The sequence below is a fragment of the Macaca mulatta genome, chromosome 5 (genome assembly GCF_049350105.2).
Source record: "Macaca mulatta isolate MMU2019108-1 chromosome 5, T2T-MMU8v2.0, whole genome shotgun sequence".
Taxonomy (NCBI): Eukaryota; Metazoa; Chordata; class Mammalia; order Primates; family Cercopithecidae; genus Macaca; species Macaca mulatta.
Window position 1 is genome coordinate 191628734 of NC_133410.1, and position 22375 is coordinate 191651108.

Consider the following 22375-nt stretch of genomic DNA (forward strand, 5'->3'; position numbering starts at 1 on the left):
TCTTAAAGTAATAAGTATATTCCTGCCGTACTCATGCTTAAGCACATCGAATTGGTGCCTGGGCAATGCTGGTCTAATATTTCTCTTTTGTCACTTAAACTTACCATTCTCATGTTTCCTCCTTCTTCATTTCTTTAGGATGCATGTGCCTTTTAGAAAGCATTGATAGTGGAGTTAGTGAAAGAGAATCATCAAACAATGATACAGAGGGTGACCTGGCACAGGAGCTCTATCTAGTTGCTTTATTGAGGTCGTCAAAGAGACCATGTATGTAGACAAGGAGGTATATAGGGTATAGGGATTTTTGATATGGTATCTCACTCTTTGTCAAAAGAAAAATCAGTTTTCTGGGACAGTTTTGATATAAGACAGAATTTGAGCACAATTCTAAGAATAAATTGTTTTGCATTTGAACTCAGATTGAGTTCAAATATACTCCATGTTTACAAAGTGAATATGGCAAGTTGCCACATTTGGGCATATTGCTTAACATGTTTGAGATTCATTTTACTCATCTAACATATATTGAAGCTTACCATTTCTTGGGTGTTATACTGTTTAGTTCTCATCTAAACTTAATCTTTCCTCCTATTCCCTTAAAAAATTACGTTAGGAAACTAGGGCTTTTAAGGCTAATGACTTTCTCTAGTTTGTATAGTGAGTAAGTGGCAGAATAAAGATTTGAGCCCAGATCTCTTTGATGCCAAATTTCAAGCTCTTGACTTCTAAGCCCGTGGTTCCCACACTTTAGTGTGGAGCAGAAGTACCTGGAAAGCATACATTGCTGGGACCTAGAGTTTCTGATTCTACAATAGGGCTCAAGAATTTGTATTTCTATTATTTTTTAAAAATCATTTTAGTTTTTTTTAGAGACAAGGTCTTGCTCTGTTGCCCAAGCTGGAATTCAGTGGTGTGATCACGGCTCACTGCAGCCTTGAACTCCTGGGCTGAAGTGATGCTCCACCTTGGCTTCCTAGAGTGTGGAGATTACAAGCATGAGCCACCATTCCTGGCTAATTTTTTATTTTTTGTAGAGACAGGGTCTCACTGTGTTGCCTAGGCTGGTCTTGAACTCCTGGTCTCACCCATCCTCCTGCCTCAGCCTCCCATAGTGTTGGAATTACAAGTGTGAACCATGGTGCCCAACTAGAATTTGTGTTTGTAACAAGGTCCCAGATGTTGATGCTGCTGGTTCTGAGAACTATATTCTGAGAACCACAGTTCTATGCTGTGCTGCCTGACTTGATTCCTCTGAGGGATAAATGAGAGAGTTCACATGTGCTTGTGTTAATAATCTGACACTTTGACTACTTATAACGTCCCGGATGCTCTTCCAAGTTAATTCCTTTTTATCCTGAGTTTAATTTTAGGAGCTAGTTAAATTGCAGGGAGAGTATGTGAGGGTGTAATCATCACTTAAAAGAGAAGGAAACTGAGGTAGGAAGAGGTGCCCAGTAAGTGGTCTCACAGTGAGTCAGTGGTAGAACGGGTTACCCTCATTATTGCTTCTGTCTGCTGAGCTGATTTGGAAGGCCAGTGTCTTCTTTGGAGCTATCTCTAGGAGGAGAGATTTCATGCTATAGGAAGGTTGAGAGGAAAATAAATCCTTCCTTTCTATTGCTGTTTTGTGTCCTTGGATGACTATTGCAGAATAGGCCTGGAAAAAAAGAATTTTCCTCCTTGTATATCATTCTTCAGCATTCTGAAGGGTGGATGATGTACTTTGTTATTCTGATGAATGATATAATTCTGAAAATGACCTATATTTCAGTTGAACGTGAGATCTTTGATAGTCGTTAGCATGGATAAAAGGGATTCCAGGAGATTTTGTATGTAAGAACCATGCTAGTGGTGCCAGTGAGTTAAATTAGAAAATGTGTTGACTGATGGTGGCCACCCTCCAGCAAGGCATCTGTGGTGTTAACCTGCCCATGGCTGCTCCAGTAGCCAGGGAAAATCTCAAAAGCAAAATGCAAGAGAGTGAGAAAAAAAAATGTATTGTAATTAAGTCTGAAACCTGTACTCTGCTTAGGAAACTGTAGTTTCTTCATTCGTTTTAAAGAGAAAAACTCCTACAGAGAAAGTGTCTTAAAGAAAAAGTGGTCTTGAGAGAGTATAAAGCAATTTCAAAAGGTGAGATCACATTGATGTATGAATGAATACTTTATGTATTTGGTTTGGTTCAAAATTTTGTTGAGTGACTGTTATGTACAAGATACTTAAAAAAAAAATTGTCCTTCCTCTCAAGGAGAACTTATAGTAGACTTCACAGTTGAGTGTTTAGTTAATTTATATATGAACATCCAGTCTGAAATTGATGTAACCTGATGCGGATCTTGTCTCAAAACTACTGATAGTATTTTCATGATACCAGTATTTGAATCCTGGGATACATTTTTCTTTTTAATGGGGTATCTGTTTCACTGCAGAGCTAGAGCTAGATCCCAGGCTTCCTCACTCTCAGCTTGGCGTTCTCCCTGATTTAGGATGTCTTCATTTATTTATTGTATAGATTTATCTCCAAATACTAGATTTATCTCCAAATATTAAGCAGTGAACTTTCAAAAGGTTACTGTGACTTGTCCTACTTTTTTGGATATACACATCTGTATTTTATCCTTGTTTTGTTTTGTTTTTTTTTTCTTCAAGATTTTAAATGCAACCTAGACACTTGTGGTTAGGGTGCTGAATTTTGACATATGCGGTTTGACGGAAAGAATCACTGGTGTGTCTATTCTGGTTTGTTGTAGGTTAACGAAGCCCTTGTCATTTGCTGATTGTGTTGGGGATGAGCTGCCGTGGGGATGGGAAGCAGGGTTTGACCCTCAGATTGGTGTCTACTACATCGATCACATCAACAGTAAGTTTTCCTTTTTGATAAAAGCAAATATATCAGAAAAGTAATCCCCCAAAACCTACAGGCGCACAAAAGGATAAACATGTTACAAAGTGAATTTCCAAAACCCCATTTTCTTAGTGACTAACATTTAACTGAAATGCCTTTCTTGGTATTTGGGGCATGTACATAGAGTTGTCCTTATGGGGACGGAGAGGGAGAAAGGGTGTGCCTGCCTGCCTGCCTGCCTGCGTGCCCGCCCGCCCGCCCGCCTGCCCGCCTGCCCGCCTGCCCGCCTGCCTGCCTGCCTGCCTGCCTACCTGCTGGGGAGCGAGGATTCTCCTCCAGCACAGGTCTGGGAGCCTGTGGGGATCAGAGCCACTGGGCTCCTCTTTCCATGGCCACTGCACCTTCTGACAGGGCTCCTCCTTTCCGTGTGCTTTTTGCCACAGAAAGACTTGGGCCTTGGCACAGTGTGGTTTGTAGGCTGAGACTGGGGAGGGGTTGGCCCTCATCAGTGGCTCTGGAAGACATAGCATAGCTGCGAAAGGTCCTGAACCTCTTCCTTTTTTCTGTTTCCTGATTTCTGTGTCATTGGAAGGGAAAAACCTCTCATTTTAACAGCTTTTAAATCTCTCACATCTCTGACATGGTAAGTCTAGCGCAGAGGATACCGTGACCGTGAATGACTTTCAAAAACACATACTTTGAAATATTTTTATATATTAGTATATGTTTGTGTGCGTGTTTATATGAATATCTAGCTCTCTATCTACTCCTTTAAAAATTTATTCAGATGGTAGCATACAATACTCATTCATTTTGCTTATTCACTTAAAAATAATTATTTTATTTTTATAGATTTTGGGGAATACATAATGAATTTATTCCTCATTGTCTTCTTTCTTTGAGTTCTATTCTTATATTTAAAATTTGTATATGCAGTACTCTGTAGTATCTTTAGGAACAGTATCACTGTAGCAAAGTGTTTCATTTGATACTCACTCATTAGTGATGGCTTGCAGCTGCCCTTGTGTAGGTAGATGATATATTTCTCAAGGGGCCAAAAAAGCCTGTATTGTTAGCTGCGAGGCACCATCTTCCAGGCGGGTGAGGTGGAGGGCGGGAAGGAGCATAAGCACTCTGAAGTCTGGTGAGCACATACGGTTAGTGATCTGTTTCAGTAGAACACCTGTCATACACAGTTTGGGAAGCAGCTTTCATGTATACTGTACATTATTAGTTCAACACAAATACAAATAATAGTTTCTACAAGTTGTTGCCTCAACCTCTTTTATATGACCAGAAGAAGTGTGACTTTTTTGTAGAGATACTCTTTCTCTCTCCCTGAAAGTTTCTAAAAGTTCTATGTAGAATTAGTGATTGTGTTTTTAAGTTAGCTTTTAATTTTCTGTTTTCTAATAAATGTTTATTGATATACTGTATTAGTATATACCAGGTTTATTGTGTATCAGTCACTGATAACCAACTGTCATCTGTAAGGGTGAAATGAACTAATTTTGGTAAAATTAAGTTCATTTTAAGCACTGTGTGTCACCCTTATGTCATTGCAAATAAACAAGACAGTGAAATATCTGAAATGTATTAACTATTTAACTCTCACTTTTATGCTTATTTTAGATGAATAATTGTGTAGCTTTCTTTCCTTAAAGTAGTATTTGAGAAACCAGAAACCAACCTCGCCATCCTAGGTCAACAAAAATAAGCTCTCTTGGTACCATAATGAGAAAAGGAATCCTCTCAGCCTCCTTCTCAACACCTACAAACTCTTTGATACCTAAACCCACCTTCAGGGCTTCCTCCTCTTTCTCAGTGAAAGAGACGTTCCTCTGGACACCTCCACCCCTACAGATACCTCTTAATAACTTTCCTATTCCATCCTTCTCTCCTGTTTGGTGTCTTTATTAGTTATTTCCTGATTTTAAAATGTTCTCCTACCATTTCTATTAATAAATGATTCTTTTGTCTTAATATATAAACACTGGAAACTCTCAAAACGAAACCAAAACTGCAAAAGAAATACAAACAGATGGCATTAAACTCCCTCTCCTCACCCTCTCAAAACCGTCCTTCAACCAGAATCCATCGCCATCTGTGGTTGCCTCCTCTTCCCTTCACAGCCAGACTTGCTGAAAGCTGTAGTCTGCAAGAACTCCACTTCCTCCGTTGTTCTCCATCATCTCGTTGAACCTGTTCTTGCTGAGGGCACCTGAGACCCCATGATGTAGTTTGGATATTCGTCCCATCTAAATCCCATGTTGAAATGTAATCTCCAGTGCTGGAGATAGGGCCTGACCAGAGGTGATTGGATCATGGGAGTGGATTTCTCATGATGGTTTAGCGCCATCCCCTTGGTGCTGTCTTTGCTGTAATGAGTTCTCACAAGATCTGGCTGTTTCAGGTGTGAAGCCTCTTCCACTTGCTCTCTTGCTTCCTCTCTCACCACATAATGTACCAGCTCCCGCTTTGCCTTCCGCCATGAGTAAAAGCTCCCTGAGGCCTCCCCAGGAGCCCAGCAGATGCTGGGGCTGTGCTTGTACATCCTGCAGAACCATGAGGCAATTAAACCTCTTTTCTTTTCTTTTCTTTTTTTTTCTTTTTTTTCTTTATAAATGCCTCAGTCTCGGGTATTCCTTTATAACAAAGCAAGAAGGGTCTAATATACCCCACAAACTGTCAAATTCAAACAAGACTGTAGTCTCGTCTCTGTGACTTGTCACTGTGAGTTATTCCCTCCTGCTCTCTACTCTTTGGATTTTGTGACATACTGTTCACATATCTGACCGCACCTGCCCAGCTTTCTTTTGCCTGTTTCTTCTTCACTGGGGCCTGCTGTCAGGATTTCTGCAACAGTCTTCTGCTGTGTGCATGCTGCAGACCTCCTTGGGTGATGACTTCAGTTACTTCCTTCAGGCTGCTGGCCGCCACATCTGTCTAAGTCTTTCTGAGTCCAGATGCATATGTTCTTTCCTTGCTAGAAGGCTCTTCCCAGTCTGCTTGCTTCGGCCTCTCCTTTTTCATCTCCTGCCCTGCCTGGCACTGGAGACCTCTAGGAGTACCCTGTGTCTCCTGGGCTGGCCACCTTTCTTTGCATCTGTGGAGTCGAGCCTGAGCACTCTCTGCACAGCCCCTAGGCCCTCCTTTTGACTGAAGGCCACATCCTTCTAGGGGCGGTCTGCTCAGGTGCCACTGCTTCCCATAGGCCTTCTCTGATACCCACCCCTCCGCCTCACAGGTCTCCGTCCCATTCTGGTCAAATGCCCCATCCAGATACTTCTGGAGGACCAAGTGCATAGGAATTTTTTTAAAAGGGTTGTCATATTGCATTTATACTATTTTTTGTATGTTTTCCTCACTAAATTGTGAGGAACAAAAGTGACTGTATCTTTTGTTTTCATCGCTGGGCAACTAGTATAATGATAAACACTTAAAAGGTTAAAAAGAAAAGCTTTATTGCTTAACTCAGCAATCAAAAGCTTTCTGTTCTTATTTAAAGGAATTAAAGTACATTTCAAGTATAAATTATGTGTCGAAAAACACCATTTTGAATATTTTAAAACTTCACTATTAGAATATAAAATTTTAAGTCTGCTATTTTGCTTTAATGGTAATGGTATTCTAGCGGTCTGATGTACCCAAATTACCAACAGCAAACAGTTCACCCACTGAAAACAATCTGGTCCATTGTCTCATTAATCTTCAAGACATTCCTGTGAAGTAGTTTAGGAAGCAAACGGTATTATCTTCTCAAACAGCTGTTCCACACATATGTTGTGTTCTGACATTGTATAGTTTCAGCATAATTTTCTCATTATTTAAAGAAAAAATTAAATAAGGAATGTTTGGCTGTTTAACACGTTTCTAACAAACACTATTGAATATTTAGAAGTAGAAGATTTGACCTTGACAGTAAAAGTTATTTTAGGCCGTAAGTGTTTTATGATCACATTCACCTTTTGGTGGGTATGTGTGGAGTGGGGGTATAGATATCAACGAGGGATGTTTGTAACTAACTGGAAGGGAAATGAGGAGGTATGGTTTGTAAGGTTTTGATATTATTAATACAACCAGAAGTAAATCACTTTTTGGTAGAGTCTGAGTTGTACTATAAGCTATTTTTTCTTTCTTTTAGTAATTGAGGTTTCATTTACATACACAAAAATGCACAGATTTTGAGCATGTATTTTGGGTGGACTTTGACGTATGTATAATCCTTTGTAACTTGCCCCCGCATCAAGGTACAAACTTCTTAAGTCACTCTAGTAAGTTCTGTCCTGCCCCTTTCCAGTCAGCCCTCCCTACTGCTGCAGACATTGTTCTGATTTCTATCACCATAGCTTAATTTTGTCTGTTCTGGAACTTCATATAAAAGGATTTGTTCAGTTTTGGGAATAGATCCTTTCAACATGTTTTGCAGTTTGCACCTGTAGTCCCACCTACTTGGGAGGCAGTTTACACCTGTGGTCGCACCTACTTGGGAGGCAGTTTACACCTGTGCTCGCACCTGCTTGGGAGGCTGAGGTGGGCAGATTGCTGGAGCCTAGGAGTTCAAGGCTGCAATGCGCTATGATCACACCACTGCACTCCAGCCTGGTTGACAGAGTGAGACCCTGTCTCAAAAACAAACAAACAAACAAACGAAAAGTAATGGTGTATAGGAGAAAAGTAAAAATATAGATAAATGAAAAGAAGAAAAATTATGTTCATACAACCCAGAGTTAACTAAGTATTCTAAATCTTTTGATGTGTATCCTTCCAGACTTGATACATGCATGCACATATACACAGTTTTTTAAAATTTATTTTTGTTTTATTTTTGGGGGGTAGAGATGGCATCTCTCTGTGTTGCCCAGACTGGCCTTAAATCTGACCACAAGGAATGCCCCTGCCTCATACACAGCTTTAAATGTATTTTACCTCTCAAATGGGATTATATTATATATACTGTTTTATAAACTTTTTCATTTAATGTATAATTTTCATCAAAAAATTTTTTTCTCCATCATATCAATTGATAATAGAACCTCACATTTCTGTCAGATGATTTTCGTAGAATATAGTGAAGATTCTTTGAAGCTGAGCATGGTGGCTCTTGCTTGTAGTCCCAGCTACTCAGGAGGGTGAGGTGGGAAGATCACTGGAGCCTAAGAGTTCAAGAGCAGTCCTGGTAACATGCAAGACCTCATCGCTTTAAAAAAAAAAAAGGATCCTTTTGTGCACTTGCATAAAACCCTTCTGTGGCACATTATTGCTTACAAAATGAGTTTCATATTCATTCACTGGACATTCAAGACATCACAGGCTAGTCCTTCTTGGAGTATTGGTAAAGAAATGAGAGCATACAGTGAAATAAGGAAAGGACCACCAGCATGCTAGGAGAATGTGGGGAAGCATGAAGAAGCAGCCTTTCATCCTAAAGAGTGTGGCTGTGGCTACTTGGAGAAAGTGCTTTAAGCTGACACCCAAGAGATGACTGAGTTAACCAGGCTGGAGGAAAAGGGGGTGGGGAAGAAGGAGGACGGCAAGTAGATTCCAAGGTCTCAAGAGGCTAGAGAAAGCAAGACTTGAGGAAAGACATGCAGGAAATTCAGTGCAGCTGAAGGCTGGTGTGACTGGGGTAACCGGGGGTTTTGGCTGGGGCAGGGAACGGGCCAGGTTCTTTTGTCAGGAATCTTTCAAAGCCCTCTTTACTGCCTGTTCCATGGAACTGGACTCTTTTTCAGCCAGAAGAAACCCATTTGTCTCTAAACTGCCATGGCACTTAGCCATTCTCCACTCGAGGCACTAATCGTGTTCTACATATATGTATGTCACTATTTCTACATTTTGCAAGTTTCTTGGAAGGAGGGTTGATGCCTGAATATCTTATTTTCCCTGTAGTAGATGGTCAATAATTGTCTGTAGGAATTAATGAACAAATAGTAAATACAGCAGATACTTTATAAAAAGGAAGATAAGGAAAGTTACTTATATTCATTTGATTTATTCTTCCTGAGCACAGTAGGAAGAATATAAATATCCTTTATAGACAAAAATAATCTTCTTTGAAGAATCTAACATTATTTTCCATGATAAGCTCTTGTAATTCATATGTGTTCTCTACCTATAAAGTTTCACATCTATAAAACTGATGGAATGTGAATTCCTTGAGGTACAGGGCATTTTAACAGTATTATATATTGCTTCTTTGATATAGTAGAAAACAGCAAATTATATTGTAATGCCATGAGCTCCCAAGGCCACTAGGTCTTAATAAAAAATACCACATTTGTATAATATACTTGAGTATTTACATTTAAAAAATAATCTTCACAAATCTGTTCTACAAATACAGTGATGGAGATGAAGCACAATCCTGCTTTATGAAGCCTTCTTCTAAGGTGCCTTGGGAACCGTCTTTTGCAGTTCGTATTTGAATTGTGCAATATTTCGGAGATGAGAATGCTTCCCACTGACCCTCTTGTAATGTGTGGTGTTTAAACCAGTCTCCCGGAGTGTTTTTCCTGACCTGTCCAAGACAAATGCTGAAGTTTATTATCGTCTTCATTATTGCACTTTATTCACTGAAGTGTCAGTCAGTGTTTTGTGGCATTTTAGCCAATGACAAATATTTTATTGAAATATACTGTGTCCCCAACATGGGGGAAATATGATTGGCTGAAACCTCAAAAGATTGAAAGAGAACTGAGAGTACATATCTTATAATTATTATAACTTGAGAACTTTTCAGATTTTTAACATACATTTTTAATTTTTATTATCTCTTTATTTCATTAGTTTATTAATTATGTATCGCATCATCACAAATTCTCCCAAAACTTACTGGTTTAAAATAATATTTATTATCTCATGGCTTCTGTGGGCCATGAATCTAGGCAAGACTTAGCTGGATCCTCCAGCTCAGGGTCTCTGTGGTGGTTTGCAATCAAGGTGTCAGCCAGGCTGCAGTCATCTCACGGCTGCCTGGAGAAAGATTTGCTTCCAAGCCACTCGTACGGTTATTGGCAGGATTCACTTCCTTGTTGGCTGCTGGCCACAGGCCTCCCTCGTTCCATGCCACGTGGGCCTCTCCACAGGACAGCTCACAGCGGGGCAGCTTGCTTTGTTAGAGTCAAAAAGCCAAGAAAAATCAGGGAGAGAGAGAGTGAGCAAGACAACAGCACGGTCTTTTGTAACCTCATCTCAGAAGTAATGTCTTGTCACTTATTTTATGTTCTGTTCATTAGAAGCAAGTCATCAGATCTATCCCATACTCAAGAGGCATAAATTACTAGGAGATGAGGATTATTGGGAGTCATCTACAGTTCTGAAAACTTTTCAAGACCATACATTTATGTTTGTTAGAGGATGAGTTCTATACTTTGAGGCAGGTTAAGAAGTTTTATTACAGTTCTCAAGGGAAGGGGGCATAGTACACCATTCCGGGCCATATGGTGGAGAAGTGCTTGGGTTGGTTGGGAGGCAGAAGGAGCAGAGGAGAAATCATGGCCCAGAGCCTGTATTGTGGTTTCCTTGGGAAGGAATGAGTGAGACAGGGTACGCAAGTCTGAACAAGTTTAGGATTGGCTAGATTGAATAATTTCGGCAGACTCTGGGTTATGGGAATGGTCTCTAGTTGTCCAGCGTCTTCCCCTGGAGGGTGATGTAGGGCAGGGGAAATACTGGTTTGGTGTGTGAGTTAGATAAAAGAGGAGGTTAGGGATATGGGCTTTGGACTGTTGGTTTACATATGAAGGATGGGCTCATGGGAGTCATTTGCTATCTTAAGAATTAAGTTAGCCCTGGGAGGGGCAGTCTCTTCCCAGACAGCAAGGCCCCTGAGACATCAAAGCATCACAAAACATATAAAATTTTTAAAAAAATGATCAATACGCCATCCACTGACAAATGGAAAGTGCAACACTGTGTGTCATACTAAGAAACTTTGAGAAGCAATATTTTGTTGACTGTTTTTCAGTCTCATCTGCTGATCTGCCCCTGACATCTTGTATAAATACGTATGTGGTGGAGTGTGCAAATTCCACTAAGGGAAGAGGAAGCAGAGTGGATATAATTTTATAATTTATTAAGTTACAAGACTCCTTTTTCCCCAGTGTTGCTGCCACGTGCACAGATTGAGGGGAGGTGTTGAGCATATGTATATATAATTCATTTGTTACAGCTGACTGTATCCCATTTTCATCAGCTAGTTCAAGCCAGGGTAGGTTAACATGGGTGCAGAGTGATCTGTGGAGCCTTAGTTCTAGACACAGATGCTCTCTGGAGTCAAGGCTGGGGTAAGCAATGTGACTTTATAATTTCTTTGCTTTTGCAGTCTGAGTATCAGAGACAGTGTTATAGCTTACTAGCATTAAAGGCTTTTTGTATTTTGCAGTATCTCATTTAATCCTCCAAACAGCCCCCTGAATTAGCTCCATTTTGTAAAGGAGGAAATTGAACCCTGGAGAGGTTTAAGAACCTGCTCAAGGTCACACAATTTGTAAATGACACACCTGGATTTGAACCCAGTTAGACTGAATATAGAGTTTATGATCTTAGCTTCTGGGATATTACATCTCAGTTCTTTTTTCCAGTATTCATATTCTTAAAACTTCCTCAGGACTCAAATGATTCATGTGCTTTTTTTTTTTTTTAACCTTACTTCATTACGACCTGAGTCTCAGTATTCTCAATGTACATTCCAATGTGGAGTCATTTTAATTATTCAGGTATTAGGAGGAAGGAAGAATTATCCCTCCTTTTCCTGTTTAGTTTTTCACAATCCATGTACCTCAGCCTTTCTGCCACCCAGGTTAATGCTACCGTATCATTTTCTTTTTTTCTTCTTCCTCCTGCACCTCGGAACCTCCTCATCTCCTTTCAGTAATAAATGCCGAGGTTCTTGTTGGAGCACTTCCCTTTTGTATGTTCCGTAGTCCTTCTGTATCCACACCTTTCGTTTCCAGTGTGGTCTGGGCTGACTGATGTACACTCTCTACACCCCTGGGAAAGGGGTTGTGGAACTCTGAGTGGGCTGTGGAAGTATTTTCAGGTATGATATGACATCAAGGGCTTAAAATCTAAGAGTACTGTTAGTAATGGTGCACAAAAATGATTTTATTGAGGCAATTAGGCTGTGCCTTAATCTAATTTTATGTTTTACAATAACCAGAGCAGCTTATTTATTCAGTTCTCTAGTAGAATCTTAGAAAACGATTGCTAGAACTTGCTGTTACATTTCTCTGTTAATGACAGGTTTATTTTCCTTTTTTATTTTCAAGAGTGAATCTTCCTGTTATTTCTCCCCTGCCTTGCCCATACATACAATGTTACTAAGAGCCGTCACAGGAGGATATGAGAAGTACAGTCCAAGACCAAACTTCTTTCATTTCCATTTGCATAGATTATACAAGGGTACGTTGGGTTGAGTTCTCTCAGAAGCAAGCCCTAAGCCAAGAATTTAAGTGAACGTGGTTTATGAAGGAAATCCCGGGATAAATCATTAAGGAAATGAGGAAAGAAAGAAAGTGAGGGAAAAAAACAAGTGAAGGTTTTATTTCTGTGAAGTCTCTGACTCCACTTGATTGTGGTGACTCCAAAGTACAACTTCTACCTCAGAGTTTGCTCTACCTGGGAGTTATTTCTGTCTTCTTCACTAGTCAGTCATTGGCTGCAGGTGAGTTAGTGAAGTGCTCTAGAGCAGTCAGACATCCATCAACAGCAAAGAGTAGACCATGGCAGAAAGACCCGAGAATACCAGGATAGGACACCAACAGTGTCCACTACAAAGGCTACATCAGAAAATATTCGTCCATATTTCACCCTCTGTGTACATCCAAGAGACGTGAGAGTAAGAGAGGTAAAATATTTCTCCTAGAGTCTCACATCTGACTAGTTCGATATGGAATCCACACGGCCTTACTCCCTAACCAGTGCTCTTTTCAACAGCTGATAGTGGCAAAGGATTTTTATTGCTGTTCTGATAGCATCCGTTTGTCTGCCTATAGCATCCCTTTCTCCTTTATAACTGAGGTATTATTATACCTCAGTTCTCTTTAACATTCATCAGTCATCATCATTCATTCATTTGAACCTTGTAAAGCATATTTTAATAATAAACTGTAAATCAGCTTTGTTATTATATACAAATACATAAATTGCATCTATTTTCACTATACAGTTCATGAGTTTTTGACAAGTGTACACCATGTAACCATCACAATAATCAAGATAGAGAACATTTCCATCCGCTCAAAAAGAGCTTTCTTCTTGCTCTGTTGTAACAAGTACTTCTCAGTACTGCTGGGCCCAGGCAACCACTTTCTGTCATTGGATTAGCTTTACATTTGCCCACATTTCATATAAATGGAATCATACAGCGTGTGCTCTTTTGTATCTGGCGTCTTTTCACTCAGCTTGTGTTTAAGAGTCTTATATATTGCTGTTGAGTATTTTGTTTCATTTTGTTGCTGAGTAGTAGTTTATTGTATGGATATACTACAATTTGCTTAGCCATTAGCTGTAATAGTTTTGTCTCTTATGAATAAAGCTGTTAATGAGCATTTGTTTAGAGGTCTTTTTGTATATACATATTTTTGGATCTCTTGGGTAAATAACAAGTTGTAGGATTGCTGGGTTGCATGGTAATTGCTAAGTTCTTCTCCAAAGTGATTGCCCCTTTTTAGATTCCCAGTGGCAATGAATGAGAATTCCAGTTGCCCCACATCCTCTTCAACACTTGACATGGTCAGTTTTCAAATTCTAGCCGTTTTATATAGTGAGCAGTGGTATCCCATTATCGTTTTGACTTGTATTTCCCTGATGATTGGTGATGTTGAGTCTCCTTTCATCTGCTTACTGACTGTTTGCACAATAGTCAGTAGATGTGTGGGTTTATTTTTGGACTCTATTCTGTTGTAACATAACTGTTTTATCTAGATTATGCTTATTCCATCATTTCTACATTTCCAGATCTGTTTCTATTGACTGATTTTTCTCCTGATTATGGACCATATTTTTGTGCTTTTTGTTATGTTTAGTAACATTATAGTGGATGCTAGACATTATAAAGTTGGTTTTGTTGTTGTTGGTTTCATTGAGTGCTAGGTTTTGTGCCTTTTAGGGAGATTTGTACTTTTTTTCTTCTGACTGGCAGTTAAGTTACTTGCTGACCAGTTTGGTCCTTTAGGTTAGGTTCAGAGTAGCCTTTACTCTATGTCTTATTTAGCGCTGTTGTTAAGGTGTAACTTTGCTGTGGTCTCCACTGAATTCCCTAGATGTTCACTGTGTCCTTTCTCCTCTGGCTGGTCATAATTGGAAACTGTCACAGCCCTGTGTGAGCTCAGGGAATTATCTGCCTATAGCACCCCAGTTGTCCTTTGCCTGGCGTTGTGCACGTCCCCCTTGTGCATCTTAGCATTCACCCACAGACTTCTTGTAACCCCTGTGCAAATTTCTGGAACTTCTCCAGTCTCTGGAACTTCTGTGCTTTGCTTTACAAATTCCACCTCTCATGGCTTCCATGAAGTCTGCTTGCCTGTCGCTTCAATTCAGCAGTGCCTCCTTTCTCTGCTTCAGTTACCCCTCTTTGCACTGCTGTCCAAAAAGTGCTTTCAGACAGAAATGTAGGATAATCATGGGATTCATTTCCCTTCTTTCAGAGATCACAATTCATACTACCTGTTGTCCAACATCTGAAAACCGTTGTTCATATATTTTCTCTTCTAGTTATTTACTGTGGCCCTGTTATTCCACCATGGCCTTCTTTGTGTTTTGCTTTGTTTTTTAAAAATCTCTATTAATCTTTTGTGTATCAAGCTTCATGTGTTTTCTGTATTAAAGCCATACTTCTGTTTGTCCCAAATTATCCCGTTTGTGTTTGCTGTTGTTGGGAGTGGGATCCACTTAGATACAATGTCCTGCTAGAGACAAGATCGTAAGTCACAATACCATAGTTTTTATGCCTTTGAACTATTCTATTTTATTTTAACACATTGTATTACTGAATACAACATACAGAAAAGTACACAGACTGAAATAACAAAGTTTATCAAATATTTTAGAAGTGAACTATGTAATTTCGATGGGTGAAAGAAATAGAACATCAGTATCCAGGAAGCCTCTTTTATTTACTCTGTCCCATTCTCAGCCCCTTCCTCTACTGGCACATGGCCACTTTCCTTTCTTTCACAGCAGAGGGATCCAATACATGTCTGCAGACACAGGGGGATGTCTCTTAACCAACCTGCACTAACCATCACCAAAACTATCCATTCTCTGGTATACATCATGGTACCCCAGTGCTGGACACCAGTACACTCCAACTCCTTGGCCCAACGTGTGGTCAAGAAATATGTCAGTTTTTAAATATGAGAACATGAAGTGTTTGTGGTAATCTGATTCTTTTGTTTTTGTTTTTCTTCACGTTTTGTGGCTCCTACTGTGGCTTCACCACACAGTAAAGAATGTGTTTGGAGTTTATAAACTGAGCATAAGCTGCCGTGGAAGACAGAGGATAAGGGCTGACCTGCAGATGAGGTGGCCGGGGCACCTTCTGGAGGAGGCAGCGTGTGAATGCTGTTGCAGAGCACTGGTTCTTGGGCTCGGCTGCTCACTGGAATCACCTGAGCAGCTTTCAAATCTGTAGTGCTTGGGTTCCACCCACAGAAACTCTAACTGGTCTGGGTTTTTTTTAAAAAAAGTCTCTGGTTGATTGTAGTTTGCAGAAGTGCAGAAGCAAGAACCAGGGCCTTAGGCTAGAGCATCCTGTGTAAACAGGACCAGGGTTTTGTTTGTTTGTTTATTTTTAAATTTCAGATCCACTGCGGACTCACTGATATTTTTGTAAACTACAAGAAAAAGTGAATTACTGAAAAAGTGAAAATGTATATACACAAAGAAATGCAAAATGTTTATCAACAGATAAACAATAACTGACTAAAATCGCTATAATGATTACAAAATGTTTTCTGTCTATTTCTGTCCTTACTGTTGTGGACATGAAACTGCGTTCATGGACTGGTATTGGTCTGCAGAGTAGACCAGCTTTGATTAGAGCTGATGCAGAGAGCAGTGTGGCTAGAGTCCCATATTAGGTGAATGAAGGTAGGTTGGGTCCAGATTATGCGGGACCTTGAGTGCTGGAATGAATAGCTTAGCTTTTATTCTGTAGGCACTGGGGAGCCACAGAATTCTTGAAAGGAATGATCTGATTGACAACATCGTATGTGGCAGATTTATAGTGAGAATACATTGTTGATGAGAACCTGAAAGAGGAAGGAAATTGATGGGACTGGGTAAAATAAAACTATAAAATTTCTGGAGAAGTCACTCCAGCACAGCTAAATAAACTCCTTAGAGGATACAAGAACTTAAGCTAGCCTACTCCCTAAAGTTTAAACAATCCGGAAAACAAAGTTAAATTCTAAAAAATACCCTCCACCTAATGTTTTCAGAAACCACACAGATAGAAGATCCAAGAAAACAATGGAGGGGGGAACAGGAGAAGATGCTCAAGGACTACCTCTCTGTGGCGCGGGATGCCCTCCGGACACAGAAGGAGCTGTACCATGTGAAGGAACAGAGGCTGGCGCTGGCCCTGGATGAATACGTGCGATTAAATGATGCCTATAAGGAAAAGTCAAGTTCTCGCACAAGCTGTAAGTACAGTGTGTCTATTCAGACTTTAGAAGTGGAGACCGAATTGTAGATAACAGAAGACCACTTACATTTCTATGGAGTTTAATTTTGAGTCCTTTTCCCTCCTAAGCAGGAAGAGTCTCTCAAAACCGTGAGAGGTGAAGGCACACCCCGGATTTTCTCACCCCCACTCCAGATAAAATAATCCCCGTTTGGGGGTTGTGCATGCCTTCTGTTTCTGTACCTGCCTCTGCCAGGTTGCCTTTTATGCATTTACGAGTTAATTTTTACCTTTTCAGAACAATGCAAGTAATTTGGCCCTGTTTGCTACTTTTGTACAATATTTTTAGTGGGGAGGAACTGCAACTATTACCTACAGTGTAATTTCTGTTGACCATCTGAGTTGATTTACCGCTCCCTCATCTCACAGATTGATTATTTGGAGCTGACTTTGTTTAAAGAAGCAGCTGTGATGAGCTCAGAAGTTCTGCTTAAATTATAAATTCCTTGATAATGCAAAACTCTGAAGTACTGCTGCAGTATAGTCCTCTAAGGACGTAGTGTGTATGAAATCCAGAAGAAAATTAAGCTCCAAGGTCTTAATGATGTTTCTCTTTACAGAGTTTAAAAATATGGTAGAGGTTTGAAGATTACTTTTTATATTTAGGTGTCTGATAAATGACAATAAAGGAATTATAAAAAGAAAGCAAGTATTCACAGAAGCACATAAATCTTGTTTTTAGCTTCAGTAAATTCTTTTTTTCCCCGTGTACAGCTTCAAGAAATTATAAGCTGAGAACTAGTTATGCAACTTGTAAATAATTAGTTTTTCTTTTTTCTCTATAAAAGTATTCTCAGGATCTTCATCCAGTACTAAATATGATCCCGATATTTTAAAAGCTGAGATCTCCACTACAAGATTAAGGGTAAGAGGTTTAAATTGTGGTTCTGTGTTGACCCATATGCATAGAGTCTGAAGGCTGTGGAAGGGGCTCCAGCGGTCAGCTCTCACCCCGTGTGCTGTGGGAAACTCCGCTCACCCCCGATGAGTGGCCCTTCCGCCTTGATGTGAACAAGTTCAGAGCGTGGAATAGTCTTTATTATTGAGACAGTGCGTTCCATTATTGCGCAGGTTTTTGTTTGTTTGTTTGTTTGTTTTGTGAGATGAAGTCTCACTCTGTCCCCCAGGCTGGCTCACCGCAGTCTCCGCCTCCCGGGTTCAAGTGATTCTCCTGCCTCAGCCTCCCGAGTAGCTGGGATTACAGGCGTGTGCCACCATGCACAACTAATTTTAATATTTTTAGTACAGATGGGGTTTCACCATATTGGCCAGGCTGGTCATACTGGTCTTGAACTCCTGACCGCAAGTGATCTGCCCGTCTTGGCCTCCCAAAGTGCTGGAATTATAGGCGTGAGTCACTGTGCCTGGCCTATTGGGCAGTTTTATTGTTAGCAGTTAGAATATTGAATCAAAATTTGAGTCTTGTAACGTGCTTTCCCTCATTGTGCTGAGTTTTGTCCCTCAGAGTTAAGCCAAGCTGCTCTTTTGTCGGACAACCCAATATTTCAGGATGCCCACAACTGAAGTCAGACTTTACGAGGTCCTCGTAATGCCTCATGGAAAGGTGTTTCCTGAATCTTGGCCTGAATCTTTTTAACTAAACTGATGTTAAGGCCAGAGCTTATTTATCCTTGATTTTTGGAATATTGAAGTCTGTTCACCAAGTAAATAAACTCATGTAACCAATACCCAGGTCCTGAACTGGGTTATTACCATGATTTCTCCTCATTTCCCTTCTCCCTAAAGGTGGTACTATGGCCTCATGAGCACTGAGGGTTAATTTTTCACCTGCTTTGAACTTCCTAAGACTGGATAGCGTATGTATTAATTTGATGGCTTGCCTTGCTCAATAGCATTTCAAGATCCACATTCATTTTTATTGCTATATAGTGTTCCACTTTTGTGTACATACCATAAATTCTTTATCTCATGTAATATTGATGTAAATTAAAGTTTATTTCAATTTCTGATTATTAAAAATTATGCCTTAATGTACATGTCTATTATACATGCATTATATGTGGAACACTTCTATGTTGACTCTTGAAAAGAAGATCAAGTATACAGAGATAGAGAATAGAACAGTGGTTACCGTGGACTTGGGGGTGGGGCGGAGGTGAGGGGAGATGAAATGGCGAGATGTGGTTCAAAGGATAAAAGGTGCAGATACGTAGGATGAACAAGTCTAGAGATGTAATGTACAACATGAGGACTCTAGGGAATAACATTGTATTGTATTAGGGATTCTTGTTAAATAAATAAGTAGATTTTGTGACAAAAAATGGTAATTGTGTGAGTTGCTAGATATGCTAATTTGCTTCACTGTAGTAATCATTTCACTATCTCCATGTATCCCATAACATCATGTTGTAAGCCTCAAATATACACAATAAAATTTATTTTAAAAAATACAACCATGGCTCACTTAACAATGGGCATACATTGTGAGAAGTGCATTGTTAGACAATTCCCTTGTCCTGCGTACATCACAGAGTATACTAATGCAAGCCCATGTGATAGGGCTACTACACCTCTAGGCTATATGCTATAGCCTGTTGCTTCTAGGCTACAAACCCGTACCGTATGATACTATACTGAGTACTGTAAGTACATATTGTAAGTACATTCAGTACCTAGAATTATAACACACGGTGGTAAGTATTTGTGTATCTAAACTTATCCAACGGTAGAAAAGGCAGTGCGAGACATACCGTCTTATATGCAGGGAAATGTGAACATGTGGCACCTGACCGTACATATCTCAGCGGATACTGCCAAACGGTTTCAGCCTTTCTTACCTTCTCATGTCTGCACTAAGTCTCTACGTTACTTTATGCACAGGCTTTTGCCTACATCTCACAAGTTTTGAATTTTATATTTCCATTGTTATTCAGATCAAAATATTTTCTAACTTCCTTTATGATTTCTCATATGAGTGCATTGCTTAATTTTCAAACAATTGGAGCTTTTCTTTTATTATTGACTTCAACTTAAATACACTATATTTTTCAGTTCAAAAACTTACATTTGAAGCTGGGTGCAATGGCTCACACCTGTAATCCCAGCACTTTGGGATCCCAAGGTGGGAGGATTGCTTGAGGCCAGGTGTTCAAGACCAGCCTGGGCATCATAACGAGACATAATCTCTATTAAAAATAAAAAAAAAGTTTTAATCTCAGAATTTCTATTTGATTATTTTTCAGTTGTTTTTAGTTACTTGCCCAAATTCTGCACATTAATATGTAATTTTTGAACACTTCATCATCCCAGAGAGGATTTAGTTTTGTTTCTTCTAGGTAGTCAGGCCAGGGGCAGGTAATTTTAATATAATCATAATTTGAGCTGACTGCAGCCTGGGCTTTAATCCTTCTCTAAGGGCGGGCCTATTTCCAGTTTCCCTTTTCTTTTAGGGCAAAGCTCTTCAGAATCCCAGTTGAACTCCTGAGGTGTTTTAGCAGGGCCCCTTCTGTTGGATAGAGGCTGAACTTCGCGTCTCTTCCCTGTGCCTGAGCTCTGTGGGGCTGCCAGCCCTTCTCTGTGTCTCAGGTGCTCAGTCACTGCATACTCCCAGCCTTTCCCTTTCCTGTTGTGTGGGCAGATACCTCAAAAGCAGAAACAGTGCCATGTTTGGATTATGACAATGAGCTTCCCTTATCTTTTGGTTGGTTATTTATTTATTTATTTATTTATTTAGACGGAGTCTTGCTCTGTTTCCCAGGCTGGAGTGCAGTGGTGCCATCTCAGCTGACTGCAACCTCTGCCTCCCAGGTTCAGGGGATTCTCCCGCCTCAGCCTTCTGAGTAGCTGGGACTACAGGTGCCCGCCACCACGCCTGGCTAATTTTTTGTATTTTTAGTAGAGATGGGGTTTTGCCATGTTGGCCGGGCTAGTTTTGAACACCTGACCTCGTGATCCGCCCGCCTCGGCCTCCCAAAGTGCTGGAATTACAGGCGTGAGACACCACACCTGGCTTCTTTTGGATCTTTAACACAAGTTCTTGCTGTCTTAGTTCTCGAGTGTCCTCAAATAGATTTTTTCTCATAATTTTTCTATTTCTTATTAGAAAAAGAGTATGAAAAAGGTTTTTCAAACAAGCTTACTGGAAGCAAAACCTCTCTTTAGTTTGGATTTCTTGATTTATGAAGTCATCATTCTATGTCACTGTACAATAAATACCGCTCCAGGGTGTCCTGGACCCTTTGTCAGTCCATCCGTAATTCTCTGTTCATGCAATGGTTTGTCAAATGTCTTGGTACTGTATCTCTGTACCGTGTCTATGTGTTTGTTTCTGTGATCTACTAGGCTAGATACCTTATCTTAAAAAAAAGGAAATGAAGACATTTCTGTCAAAACTTACTCTCAATAAACTCCAATACTCGAGCTGTGCACTTCTCAGCAAGTTATTATTACTTCCCTCTGAAATTTTCATCCTTTTCGTAGTTCTTATCTTCGCAAGACACATTGTAAATGGAACAACCACAATAAGCTGTTAATCTGTACACTTAGATCCTCTAAGAAATACGCAAACTGAGGGAGGGATTTAGAAACAGAAACATATTAGGATATCTCATGAAACCAACCATTTAGAAGGAAATGGAGCCCCATCCCAGTCAGGGGTAGCACAGGAAATCCCAAGTGGTCACCTTCCCCAGAATTGTCCTCTGATGTAGCAGAATCTCTTAGATTAAGCCTCTTCTATGCCAGGTTTAGTTCGCTCTTAATATCAGAGGCCTATATTATATATAACATATAATATTTATCACTTTGTGACCACAAAGATGAGTCAGAGAGAGACGCCCTCTTCAAGAAGGTGCTTCCCTCACAAAAAGAAGACAAGATATTCACAAGTAACTATAATTAAAGATCAGAAACGACACTGGCTTCATCCCTTTCATTAGTCCCCAGGTGCTTAACACTTCCTGGCAGTGTGAATGCCTTTTTAGAAATGCCGCCATAGCAGATTGGTCCGTGTGGACTGTGTTGCTGTTGTGATGTTTTGAGCTGTGTTTGAACACTTTGGCACAGATGATGCACTCTTTGGTATCTGTGTCCATTTTGACCAGGTAACACTTTAGGAATGGCCCAGCCATTCAGAAGTGGATGGGTAACTTGGCAGAGTCTGTTAGGTTTTGATAATCTGACCCTTCTTGGTTTGCATACTCTGTTAAAATCCTTTCCACAAATTAATGCCATAGGAGTAGTAACTCTTGAATAAATTAACTCATCGCTTTGGTGTCTTGGAGTACTTGTCTGCATTTTTGGTCACAATAACAATTTTTAAAGCATAGCCAAACACTAGTTTTATGCTTTAATGTTTTGTTGCAACAATATTAGCAGGTGTACCTCAGTTGTTTTACTGAAGTAGTACTAGTAGGTCAAGTATTTGGGAGTCATGTATTTAGAAGCACCTGTCTAAAATATGCTTCATGTTATATTATGGACATAGATATTGATGACCATTGGGCTTGTTTCCTCTTTGGTCAAATGGGTTAACAGTACTTCCTGATACCTTATTTTTATTTGTGAAAATGGTAAAATGAATGAATTAGTGCATTTTATTAAGATACTCATAACTTTTAAAGCTGGTGTTTAATTGCTTGAGAAAATCTCAATAGCTATTTTTCAGTAGCTATTTTTTTAAGGAAGAAGAATATAAACGTTTTTACTGCAAAATTTATTATTTATTTATAATAGATCTTAGGCCATAGTCACCTTGGGTTAAAATATAAACTCTCTCATGCAAATGAAACTTTAAATTCAATTGCCGTTATTAAAATAACACAATACCGAAGTTTACAAATAAGTGAAAATTTTGTGGAGAAAGTTTTTGGCTAATTTTT

At 39.7% G+C, this 22375-nt stretch overlaps 2 protein-coding genes across 7 annotated transcripts in view; one reads left to right on the forward strand and one right to left on the reverse strand.

Annotated features, from left to right (window-relative positions):
* The window catches only part of DCTD (dCMP deaminase), a 500232-nt gene that overhangs the window by 296697 nt on the left and 181160 nt on the right, over positions 1 to 22375 (reverse strand). The window lies entirely within an intron of this gene.
* WWC2 (WW and C2 domain containing 2) overlaps positions 1 to 22375 on the forward strand; it is a 218253-nt gene that overhangs the window by 92732 nt on the left and 103146 nt on the right. For all 6 annotated transcript variants that reach the window (XM_078002451.1, XM_078002452.1, XM_028848907.2 and 3 more), the window contains 3 exons: positions 2751 to 2860; positions 16291 to 16494; positions 17324 to 17400. In XM_078002451.1, the coding sequence (XP_077858577.1) occupies positions 16344 to 16494; positions 17324 to 17400 (228 nt within the window). In that variant the 5' untranslated portion in view covers positions 2751 to 2860; positions 16291 to 16343. The remainder of the gene's footprint in view (positions 1 to 2750; positions 2861 to 16290; positions 16495 to 17323; positions 17401 to 22375) is intronic.